General features: G+C 44.8%; 1 protein-coding gene across 7 annotated transcripts in view; it reads right to left on the bottom strand.

The window, feature by feature from the left end:
- Nucleotides 1–13,459, bottom strand: part of limch1b (LIM and calponin homology domains 1b) — a 141,782-nt gene that overhangs the window by 44,834 nt on the left and 83,489 nt on the right. For all 7 annotated transcript variants that reach the window (XM_079838755.1, XM_079838759.1, XM_079838760.1 and 4 more), the window contains one exon: nt 6,382–6,634. In XM_079838755.1, the coding sequence (XP_079694881.1) occupies nt 6,382–6,634 (253 nt within the window). The remainder of the gene's footprint in view (nt 1–6,381; nt 6,635–13,459) is intronic.

Below are 13,459 nucleotides of genomic sequence, written 5' to 3' on the forward strand. Positions count from 1 at the left end.
CTTTTCCAACACTGCAAAAAAGTGTTTCTTATGTAGTGTTTTTGTCTTGTTTCCAGTCCAAATATCTAAAAATTCTTAAATCGAGACGCATTTATTAAAGTAGTAAAATGACATAAGATTTATTTTTCTTGTTTTCTGGAAAATCAAATCAAAATTATGTGAGTTTTTGCTTAAAACAAGAAAAAAGAATCTGCCAATGGGGTACAAAAAATAATCTTTCAAACAGAAACAAGAAAAATAAATCTTATATCATTTTACTTATCTCATAAATGCATCTTGATTTAAGAATTTTTTGATATTTAGACTGGAAACAAGACAAAAATACTACATAAGAAGAGCATTTTTGGCAGTCATCATCAGCTCATCTCACTCCAAATCGGGCTGTATTTCAACTTCTCCAAATGTTAGTAACCAAACAGTTTTGGAACCAAAAACATTTCTTCAAAATATCCTCTTTTACTCTACACAGAAGAAAGTCATGTATGTTTGGAATGACAGAATTTTCATTTCTGTGTGAACAATCCCTTTAATTACTATTAAAGAATTAAATATATAGCACAGGTTGAATATTAACTCTGCAATAAGAGCTGATCTTTCTGTTTAAAGCCAGTGGATCGCCTGCTGAAGTGTTTTAGGGACCGCCCTGTCTGATCCCTCATCCCCGATCCAAAGGCTTTCCGTGGAGTGTCATTGAAGCTCATGTTGACCCACATCAAGCCCACACATTATAAACAGCAGACGCCTGGCGTGGGACCCAAACCCAAACTCGTCTGGCTCTTGTTCCACCTGACAGTCAGAGCAAATGTGCCAAGAACGGCCCTTCAGCGCCCAGGCTATCCTACAACAGCAGTCGGACCTCCCCGGAAAGCCAGTTCCAAATATATGAGCAAAAGAACATAAATAGAGTATGTTTCCCCTCAGATCTTCAGTGCGGATCCCAAAAACAATACGAGGCTCCTCTCCGGAGGACAGACTCCAGCTCTGGCGGGTAGACGGCTTCTGGACGGGACATCAAGGGAACAGAAGCTGCATTCGTCAGACGTGAACAGAAGAACACCAGATCCCACCGGGACAGTACAACTATTTTTATTCTTGTATCAAAAAAGGATTTGGAGTCAACATGAAACGCAATTCAAAACCCATTTTACTCCCATAATGTGATGGGGAAATGCAAGATGAGACTGGATTTTATCCACTGGGAACGGACTGAGCAGTGAAAAGTGCCTCTATATAACAGGAATAGATGGAGTGAGCAGATTCAGACCACATTACTACACTTTAGATTACAATTACCACCAATTCATCTTTCAAAGGATGGATGGTTAGACAAAGGACGCATGGATGGATGGTTAGACAAAGGATGGATGGATGGATGGTTAGACAAAGGATGGATGGATGGATGGTTAGACAAAGGATGGATGGATGGTTAGACAAAGGATGGATGGATGGTTAGACAAAGGATGGACGGATGGATGGATGGATGGTTAGACAAAGGATGGATGGATGGTTAGACAAAGAATGGATGGATGGTTAGACAAAGGATGGACGGATGGATGGATGGATGGTTAGACAAAGGATGGATGGTTAGACAAAGGATGACGGATGGATGGTTAGACAATGGATGGAAGGATGGATGGTTAGACAAAGGATGGATGGATGGATGGATGGTTAGACAAAGGATGGATGGATGGATGGATGGTTAGAAAAAGGATGGATGGATGGATGGTTAGACGATGGATGGATGGTGTGGCGAGCAGCGAGGCCGAGGGACCGTGAGGGCGGGACGAGGCGGCGCTCATCAGAGAGGATGAGCGCCAGCTGCGAGCCGCAGCGATCTCGGCCCTTGCGGAGGAGTGAGGGAGTATAAAGGAGGAGCGACGACAGTGAGGGACGAGAGAGGACCAGGCCTGGATTTTGTGTTATGTTTTATTTTGTGTTCGCTGCAGTCGTCCGTGAGGGGCTGCAGCTTTTTATTTTCATTTTGTGTTTATTTGTATGTAGGCGACAGTCGACCGTGAGGGGCTGTCGCCGCCATTTTATTTTGATTAAATACTTTGATTGTTCGCCGGTTCCCGCCTCCTTCTTCCCGTACAAACAACCTTTACTACAGTGGTGCCGAAGCCCGGGAGGAAGGAGGGACACGCTGTCGAAGAGCCCTCGCAGCTGAGGGGGATCGCGGTGCCGCGGAGTTCGGGCAGCGCGGAGGAGAGAAGTCCGCGAGCGGCTGCCCGAAGCGGTGGTGCTGGAGCGGATGAAGATCGGTGGGACGGAGAGCTCGCTGCCGCGCCCCTGGGTCGAGGTGGGGTGGCTGCCGTCCGCGAGGGGGCGAAGGAGTCCCCAGCGCTTGCCTGGAGCCGGAGCCTGCTGTCGTCCGCCGCATAGGGGAGGAGCAGGGAGCGCGGGATGGGGACTCGCTTCCGGCCGCCCTCAGAAGGAGGAGCCACCGCCGGCCGCCAGGGGGGCGGAGGAGTCTCGGGCCGTCCACCGAGCGTCCAGTGCCACCGCATGGCACCGCGAAGAAGAGCCTCTCGGCTGGCTGAGGACCGAGCGGCAGTGTGTCTGGGAACCAGACCAGAATTTTTTATTTATTTTTTTCTTTTCTCCTCTCTCCACTCTCTCGTCTCTGTCGCTCCTCATGCTCCCCGCTCCGTTCTCTCACCTCGCTGTTCTTACCCCCAGGTCCCGCGGCCGCCGTGATCGCCCCCCCCCCCGGGGAGGGGGGGGGGGAGTAGAGCGCAGACTCGGGAGTGCCCCCCGGCCTGCGAAGGGCGTTGGGGGTATGTGGCGAGCAGCGAGGCAGAGGGACCGTGAGGGCGGGACGAGGCGGCGCTCATCAGAGAGGATGAGCGCCAGCTGCGAGCCGCAGCGATCTCGGCCCCTTGCGGAGGAGTGAGGGAGTATAAAGGAGGAGCGACGACAGTGAGGGACGAGAGAGGACCAGGCCTGGATTTTGTGTTATGTTTTATTTTGTGTTCGCTGCAGTCGTCCGTGAGGGGCTGCAGCTTTTTATTTTCATTTTGTGTTTATTTGTATGTAGGCGACAGTCGACCGTGAGGGGCTGTCGCCGCCATTTTATTTTGATTAAATACTTTGATTGTTCGCCGGTTCCCGCCTCCTTCTTCCCGTACAAACAACCTTTACTACAGATGGATGGTTAGACAATGGATGGATGGATGGTTAGACAAAGGATGGACGGATGGATGGTTAGAGATAGATGGATGGATGGATGGTTAGACAATGGATGGATGGATGGTTAGAAAAAGGATGGATGGATGGTTAAAGGATGGATGGATGGTTAAAGGATGGATGGATGGTTAGACAAAGAATGGATGGATGGTTAGAAAAAGGATGGATGGATGGTTAAAGGATGGATGGATGGTTAGACAAAGAATGGATGGATGGTTAGACAAAGGATGGATGGATGGATAGATGGATGGAAGGATAGATGCGAGTATGAGTGCAGTAGTGGTGGGTGTTTGGGTGGAGGGCGTCTGGGCACCTGCTGTCCTCTGCGGTCGTCTGGTTATGGGCCATCTGAAGCGGAGCCGTGGGGTTTGGAGGAGCTGGGCAGGAGGCGGCCCGTCCATCGCTCTCCTCCATCTCCTGACGGAGGCTCTGCTCGTGAGGGTGGGGGGGCACAGGAGGATGGAGGGGGGGTCTAATCTGAGGGTCACTGCGTTGTGGACTCATAGGAACGGGGTCTTTAGGGGAAGACTCGTCTCGAGGAGACGCTCTGGAGTCACTGTCTATATGCTGAGACTCTACATCACTTCCTGTTAGCACAGAGCACAACTCTAGCGGAGGGCTTTCACTCCCACTAAATCACACAACACCAGTGACACACCCACAAAACAACAGACATGAGAACACAACACAGGCCAGACACATGCCATGAGAGGAGCGGGACAGGGAAATGCAGAGGAAAGGGTTTTACCACAGAGAGGAGGGACACAAAGAAAAGAAAAGAAAATGACATCATGTGTTTTCCACTCAGTGACACTATTCTTCTGTTTAACTCTATCTGGTGAGATTTAGATTGAATGGTGCATGCTCTTTTAGTTTTTGGTTATAACACATTTATGATCTATCAGCAATATTCATTGGTCTTTCCCAGTCTGATCCCATCATGAGTGTGAGTAATGAGCAGGGGATGTAAAATATCAGCACAGAGAGTTAAAACTGTAGTTAAAGCGGGTCATTGTGGGATACAGAACATGACCTGCATACTACAGAAATACTAGCTTCTTAGTATGCCATTCCAAACATAATCAATAAATGAGGACATAAATATAAACAGCACTGAACACACTGACACATATTACACAGAACACACAATTATGGGAGATTATCATTGATGCATTAGATTGGTTCTGGATCAACTCAAACATCCTCTCAAATAATAAGACACAACCATTCTTCCCTTAAGTTGTCCTCATTTTACCACTGACTTACAGATGAAGGTGTAATGTTGTCTTATGAGGATTTCAGCATCAACAGCGTTAAGACAGACCGTCTCAGAACACTTCCCATAAATATCCGGCCAGCTGAAGCAAGGCAAACGAGTGTTGCCTAATTTATTTGTGTTTATTTTATTATCAATAAAACGTCAGAGGGTTGGGATTTTTATGCAGAGCGTGTTGACCATGACTAGGGCTGCCACTAACGACTATTTTAACGATTAATCGGCTAATATATCGGCTAACTTGTCGATTAATCGGTTACTCTATCGACTAATCTCAATAATTTTCGACAATTTTACTTAACAACAATTTAACTTGCACCGTTGGCCTTCAGTAGTGAACTATAATAAAGTATAAATGTAAACAAGCCCTTGATAAAATGTAAAACTAAAAGAGTAAAAATGTAAAAAGGTACACATTTGTAAACCAACATAACAAAAAAGAGAATATCAGCAAATACTTTTTATATAGAATAGTGTTGTCACAATTATGACTTCGATACGATACCAGACTGAAATACCTCAGTACCGATACCATGGCAAAAAACTGTAAAAGAATAATAAAAAAAATGTGAATAATATGACAGAACTTACTATTCATTGTTTTATCATTGTTTTAGGGTTTTAGGGTAAACACTCACTTGTCCGGCATGTTCCTGCTTCACACAGAATATGAGGTCCGGCCCTTTAAAGGGATAGTTCACCAAAAAATGAAAATAACCCCATGATTTACTCTCCCTCAAGTCATCTGAGGTGTGTATGACATTCTTCTTTCAGACGAATGAAATCTGAGTTATATTACAAATGTTCTGGCTAATCCAAGCATTATTATAGCAGTAATAGTTGCTCTGCTTCTGAAGTCCATAAAAAGTGCATCTGTGCATCATATAACTGCTCCACGCGGCTCTGGGGTGTTAATAAAGGCCTTCTGAAGAGAATCGATGCGTTTGTGGAAGAAAAATATCCATATTAAAAATGTTTTTCTGTGGCTCTGCATCAGCCGTCCCTGCGCCATTACTTCCGCCGAATAAGGTCAAAATACCGCCGTAATCATACATAGACTTCTCATTAGTGCCTGTGGATCGGTTGAATGAGGGATCTACATGTATATATCTATGATCACGCCAGTATTTTGACATTATTCGCCAGAAGTTATGGAGCTGGGAAAACTAGATGACATTCGTCTGATAAGAGGTAAAAAAATAACATAAATACTGTTGGGTTTCTGGCAGAAAGCGATGGTTTTGTGTCTTCAGACATCAGTGTGTGTCGCCACGAGCCGCAGGTTTAATGAGGATTCGTATGTCTGTGTGTTTTTACTCTCACTGCTCTCATTCTCTAAAATATCCCCACTGACATCATTATACGACTATCACACTGCAGCGGCTGGAGTTACACATCTTCATCTGTGTTCAACTGAAGAAACAAACACACCTACATCTCTGATGCCCTGGGGGTGAGCAGATACACATAAACATTTCGCTTTTGGGTGAACTATCCCTTTAAGAGCTGCACGGACCAAAGTCATTGTAACACCTGATTTCTCACTCAACTCTGTGTACGTTCACTAAAGACATATCCGACTGCGTTTACCCGAATACTCGCCCAGGACATGCATTTTTACAGACTTTTTACAAATCAAACCCAATAATCCGCGAAACTCCGCTAATTAACAGTGTAGACCCAGTCGATTGTATCGACCAATCGCGACAGGCATAAACATGACATCAATAATTTCTATGGTAAGAATAATGATGTGCTGATTTGTTCCAGAATGAACCCTGACAGAAGTTGTTCTCAGAGCTGATCGCCTGATCTCTGACTCTAAAGCGATCACGTTTAATAACTCTTACATTTATCTCAGAAGCGAGTGAGTGTATGCGCATGAGCACATCCGTCCCCGTGTGTCGGGTCAGATTTACCTGAAGGGCCGCTCTCCTCCCACAGGGGAGGTGGAGTTACTCCAGCTCTTGCAGTTGTCATCTCGGTCTGCCCGCGGGCGGCGCACTGGCGCGGGCATGAACGCCCCCTGGTTGGCCCTGTTGGGCAGGTACTGGTTGAAGGGAAGGGCGATGCGCGGCTCGCTGCAGGACGTTCTCCGCACCAGCATGTCGTCCTTCCGCACGTCCGGCATCTTCCTCTGGGGGGCGTCGCTCTCCGAGTCGCTGCCGCGGTCTGCAGTGGGACAGTCAGAGGGAGTTAGTGAAGAGTGTGTCAATCATCTCAGCATCTGCTGTACTCGGGTTATATAGATCTCAGCTCTTAACAGAAGGAGAAAGGAGAACAACGCTTTAGATTTACTGGAGATGCCAACCGAAAATATTCAATAGATGATGTTTTAGTTTTGACTGAAATCATCGACATTAGAATAATGAGAATTGCATGTACACGAACGTGCGTTTTTGTGTGTGTCCCTTTAAATGCAAATTAGCTGCTGCTCCCCGCCCCCTTTCAGGAAGAGGGCGGAGCTTCAAGAGCTCATGTTAGCAGCTCTGATTACCTCACACACACACACACACACACACACACACTGAAACTGTTCAGCCTTTTATGATCAAACTGGAGTTGGACGATGATGGAGAGACTCCAGAAGAAGAGACGACATGTAGAACGAGACAGGACGCTTCTGAAGGGATAGAGGATGAGTTTATGAGTCATTGATTAGCATATTCTGTCATGATGATCTCTAAAGCGCTGGTGTGGGGTAAGATGAGTCAGAGAATATCTGCTGATGAAGAGAGAACAGGGATAGTTTAGTGTGATTACGGTTAGAACTGATGATGTCACGTTTGTGTTGGTACTGTATCAGTAAATGTAATGTGAGACGGATGACAGCTCAAGCTCGACTACAGCAGCTCTTCCTCTCCTCCACATGTTCCCGGGGGCGGGGTTATGCTAATTTCGACTACAGAAACTCTTCCTCTCCTCCACATGTTCCCGGGGGCGGGGTTATGCTAATGTCGACTACAGCAACTCTTCCTCTCCTCTACATGTTCCCGGGGGCGGGGTTATGCTAATGTCGACTACAGCAACTCTTCCTCTCCTCCACATGTTCCCGGGGGCGGGGTTATGCTAATGTCGACTACAGCAACTCTTCCTCTCCTCCACATGTTCCCGGGGGCGGGGTTATGCTAATGTCGACTACAGCAACTCTTCCTCTCCTCCACATGTTCCCGGGGGCGGGGTTATGCTAATGTCGACTACAGCAACTCTTCCTCTCCTCCACATGTTCCTGGGGGCGGGGTTATGCTAATGTCGACTACAGCAACTCTTCCTTTCCTCTACATGTTCCCGGGGGCGGGGTTATGCTAATGTCGACTACAGCAACTCTTCCTCTCCTCCACATGTTCCCGGGGGCGGGGTTATGCTAATGTCAACTACAGCAACTCTTCCTCTCCTCCACATGTTCCTGGGGGCGGGGTTATGCTAATGTCGACTACAGCAACTCTTCCTCTCCTCTACATGTTCCCGGGGGCGGGGTTATGCTAATGTCGACTACAGCAACTCTTCCTCTCCTCCACATGTTCCCGGGGGCGGGGTTATGCTAATGTCAACTACAGCAACTCTTCCTCTCCTCCACATGTTCCCGGGGGCGGGGTTATGCTAATGTCGACTACAGCAACTCTTCCTCTCCTCTCCTCTGTTTGCTGCATAGCCGCGAACCAATCAGAATGCCCATGATGACCCCTGTCCACCGTCAAATGTGCCTAAATCTCTGAGAGGGCCAAATCAAAGAACGTTTCTACTGAAGGAAAAGAGGAGTGCAGTTTATTTGGTTTTGGGGCCTATAAGGCTTTACTGGACTTGACGGCAGTTTAATGTCTGCCACTCAAACATCATCTCCAGCCCTCTGGAGTACGAACACACAGCTCTAAAACACAACTCATCAGCCTGAGGCAGAGTATCGGGAGGACCTGATGTTTGAGTGGATTAGAAGTGCTCTAGTCTTTATGGAAGTTAGAGGCTGGGCACCTGGATCAACATTGACCTTCCCCACCTCTCATCTGCGGCCACATTCTCAGGCAAGCTGCTCCGCACGTGTACCGCGGGCGGCTCGTCAGCTTCTGTGGCTCAGGGTTAAACACACACCAAGTCACGATGAGGATTGATGGAGCATGTCACATCACACACCTCCTGACATCAGCCATGAACACACACTGTGAGACGGCACTGACACATGAGGAGACTGCAGGGAGAGGAACGGTTTCACAGGTCATTCCCCACAATTTTGTCTCAGATGTTTCTACTAGTGGTTAAAAAAGACGGAAGAATGTTGTTTTGGCTTCGGATGAATACGTTTATCCTTCTGCTCATAAAACATTGACTATTGGGCTTAAAGGGATAGTTCACCCAAAAACGAAAATGTGATGTTTTTCTGCTTACCCCTAAGGCAAGATGTAGGTGTCTTCGTTTCTTCAGTAGAACACAAGTGAAGATTTTTAACTCCAACCGTTGCTGTGTGTCACTCATATAATGCTTGTCAATGGAGACTAATTCTATTAGAGTAAAACAAACATGGACAGACAACTTCAAATTAAACCCCGCGGCTCGTGATGACACATTGATGTCTTAAGACACGAAACGATCAGTCTCTGAGAGAAACCCAACGGTTTTTATGCAATTACTTTCACCTCATATCAGACGAACGCTTCAGATCTGCAGACTGCCATCACTTCCTGTGAGAGAGGTCAAAATTCTGGCCAGGTCATAGATATGTATACGTAGATTCCTCATTCGAGCGATCCACACCATGATCCACGCAGGCACTAATGAGGAATCTATGTATATATCTATGACCCGGCCGCTATTTTGACCTCACTCACAGGAAGTGATGGCAGTCTGGAGAGCTGAAGAGTTCGTCTGATATGAGGTGATATATTTGCATAAATACTGTTGGGTTTCTCTCAGAAACCAATCGTTTCGTGTCTTAAGACATCAATGTGTTGTCACGAGCCGCTGGGTTTAATTTGAAGTTGTCTGTCCATGTTTGTTTTACTCTAATAGAATTAGACCCCATTGACAAGCATTATATGAGTGACACACAGCAACGGTTGAGTTAAAAATCTTCATTTGTGTTCTACTGAAGAAACGAAGACACCTACATCTTGCCTTAGGGGTAAGCAGAAAAACATCACATTTTCGTTTTTGGGTGAACTATCCCTTTAAGAGATTTACCCAGTTTCGCACTGACTAGCTGAAGACGTTTGTCACGGTTAAGTTCAGTTGTGTTCATTCTTAGTGTCATTTTCATGGACTTTTAGTTTGTTATTCATCACATGTTCCCGCCTGTCTTCTGTCTCCATGGTCACTCGTCATGAGTTTGTTAGGTTCAGCTGTGTTTAGTTATCACCTTGTTATCTGCACTACTTAAGTTCCTGCTTTTCTTAAGTTCATTGTCCGGTCTCGTTCACGTCCGGTTGTGTTTGCATTGTCTATCTTTATTGAGTACTCCTTCCTTGAGAATAAACTCCAGCACAACTACAACAACCACAATGAACTGACCTTCACATTAGATAAGGCTTTACAGTGAACTCTTGACCATCCCTCAGTTCTCTCAGCCCATGTTGATTCGTGTTTTATTACGAGTTTGGTCGTGTTCTCTTACTCCAGCAGACTCTCCTCTGTTCGGTGTTTGTTATAAACAGGTGATTCCCTGGAGGTTGGAGACTTAGCAGCTCCATGTCAACCTTTCTAGCTTGCTTATTATTTACATTTTGTTCATTTTAACTCTTTCCCTGCCAGCATTTTTGAGAATTTTCTCAAAAGTTTCATGTCCCCCCGAATATTTTGTTGTATATGAATATCTGAACATGCAATATATCAAATGAATGCTTAAAAAAGCTTAATGCATTCTTTTATCAACACTTAAATATGGGTAAGTTTCATAAAAAAGCAACATTTTGAGTAAAAAGTTGAGAAAATCGCATTTTTGTCAAAGACTACATCCAGAAGTGATTCAGAGCGATGATCAAACACAGATGGAGTAGATGTCCATCAACACCACCAAAGCTTCACAGTCCCATCGCTCGCCCTGGATCGACATTTCATTCAGTATCATTAGGCAGATTTGATTTATATGATGTTTAATGTTGATGAACGCGTTATTTTACATATGCATATGATTACATATGAGATTGCTTGTTTCTGCCTCTTCTTCACATTTGTTTTGATCAGGAGATTCTGTACTCTTTCAGAAGATGTGTAATAAAGCCCCGGAAAATTCTGTCAATGGCAGGGAAAGAGTTAAACAAGAAAAAGTTACATAGTGTACCTTTAAATATATACTCTAAAAATGTCTAAAAGGGGCATAAACTGATTTATATTATATATATATAGATAGTAAAATACCGCAGCACAATCAACCTCGGGTTCAGATCAAGTGTGAAAACAGCCACACTTCCCACAGCTGACACTTCATCCCCAATATGACTGAAAAACTGTCCAAAAATCAGAGTATTCTGACCAGAAGTCCTTTTTCTCATGCTAGGCACATTCTGTTGTAACTAGTAAAGTTTTTATAGACCTCTTATTAAAACGTTAAGCACTCTTGGTATATCCTGCTGAAATCAATTTATGAGAAGAGTGACATTATAAAATACCTTTATATACAGGCAAGTTATAATCCCATCTCCATGTGTGCTTCAAACCCTCACATAAACAGAAGCATTTATAGATCTGACCCTTGTTTGGTAAATACTTCAAATGTCAACATATGCAAAAATGCTCTGCCAGCACGTCAAGTGAAGAAGTGCAGACGCTCAGTAATGTAAGCTCTTGCGCTTTAAAAGAATGACACAATTAGCTTTGCATTACGGCCTCACGCCTGTTCATGTGTTTAATGTCACGCTAACAGCGTGTGCAGCCCGAGTGTATGACATTTAAAGAGTAGCGAATGCACACTTTGAGACTCGTCTGAGCACTTCCACATATGTTAAAGCCATTTTTGGATGTTTAAGTGCTTTCTCTCATCCCAGTTTAATGTGCAGAGACTCTGAGTTAGCTCAAACTCACACCACTGGCTTAGCTATCGCTGGGACCGCTTTAACCGAGCAGTGGAGGATGAGTGACATCTGGTGCAGTTTAAATCACAGCCTAAACATGACGTGTGTATCATATCACGGGCTAGATCATGAGATAGATGGCGTCTTGGCGATACGAAACCTTAAAACCGTTATTTTTCCTTGCACAGGAATGACAAACTTTAAGATATCAAGCGTATCGTGTCAGTTCTGGCAGGTCACGCTCACATCAGCTGATCCACGTCCACCTATAGGAACATCCCTACACACGGTCTTCAGTATTATCAGCAGCTTTATCACTGCTCAGGAGATGATTACCCTCCTCCATCCCCAGCTCCACCTGCCGTCCACAGTCATTTCTCTTGAATTATGCCGTTACATTAAGAGCATAAATGATGTCTGAAGTACATGTTGGCTCTGTTCTGTTTACCCTAAGAGGGTTTACATTTACATTTACATTTAGTCATTTAGCAGACGCTTTTATCCAAAGCGACTTACAAATGAGAGCAAAAGAAGCAACTAGAACAGTCAAGGGCAACAGTATGCAAGTGCTGTAGCAAGTCTCAGTTAATCTAGCTCAGAACACACAGGACAGTTATATATATATATATATTTTTTTTCGCTGCTCTTATCTGTCTGTGACTGTATGCTAATGGTTAATCTGAACTGACCTATGACCTATAGTCCCTCTTCTGTCTTGGCGCCTCAAACCATAGATATACATAATAAAGGCTAGATGTCTTACGGTGGAGTCTGTAACGTCATCATCGGCGGCCATCTTGTCACAGGCCAGCTTTCTGGCGGGCTCCTGATGTAAGGTGAGTGATCTGAACACAAATACTCTTATCTCACTGAAATCTGGATGGATTTACAAATGGTTTCGTTTCTTACAAACGTTATTAACGTGGCTATAATTCTGAATGCTTGAACAAATTATGAATAATTATTCATACGTATGCAGTGTCATAACTACATCTCTGACATTTATAACAAACCAAACAGTTTGAAAATCGGTAGAAAATTGAGCAAGTGATGGTTATTTAAAAAGTACAGCACCATTAAAACACAAATGAGTGAGCGAGCTGAGTGAGACAAGATGGCCGCCAGGTGCGGACGGCGACCTCCATTGGCCAGCAGCGGACGAGACATCTAGCCTTTATTATGTGTATCTATGCCTCAAACCCCTGGGCACTGCATTCTGGGATAAAGCCTCTGGATCTCACTCCCAAATTCTCTGGACAAGAGCAATCCATTACTAATACTCAATCTTTAGGGACAGAGATGGATTTGTGGGAAACTGTGGTTTGGTCATGAGATGAAATGAAGGGTTTCGACTGGAGACATGCTCTTGTGTTTTCCTGTGTTTGATTTAAGCATTTAAAACTTCCACTTTCACTCAACCCACGGGAGCAGTAGACTCTGATTATATGAGGATGTTTAAAACATTAATGTTGTGAAAGAGAGAGTGTGTGTGTCTGTGGGAGTGTGTGTGCGTGTAGATTTGCATGTGTGTTTGCGTATGAATGACGAAACTGCGCCCAGAGCTGGGCTGAACGTCAGATAGTCACTTCAGTTGTGCATACAGTAGTTGAGATAACAACATAAACAGGCGTTTAAATCAACAGAGGAAGCACTTCCCATGTCTTCTGTTGTTTGTGTTAAACTCTGTGCAGTATTCTGGCTGTGACACATGAGGCCACAGAACTCAGACTACAATAATTGTGGGTTAATTTGCCGAATGGATAAACACAGTGTGTGTCGAATGAGAGTGAAAAAGTTATTTTGGCGCTGTGTCCCTTTTCTTCTTTTATGATCCTGCTATATTAGACATGCAGCAATAATCTGATGCTCTCCTTCTCTCTCTATATTTTATTAGGAAAGGTCCTAATAAGTCTGTAACCATGACGACGGCACTCAGATCAACAGAAGAGGAGCCGCTGAAACCACATGATGTCACACGTGTGTGATGTGCAGTATCAGC

Source organism: Gobio gobio, assembly GCF_949357685.1.
Source record: "Gobio gobio genome assembly, chromosome: 16".
Lineage (NCBI taxonomy): Eukaryota > Metazoa > Chordata > Actinopteri > Cypriniformes > Gobionidae > Gobio > Gobio gobio.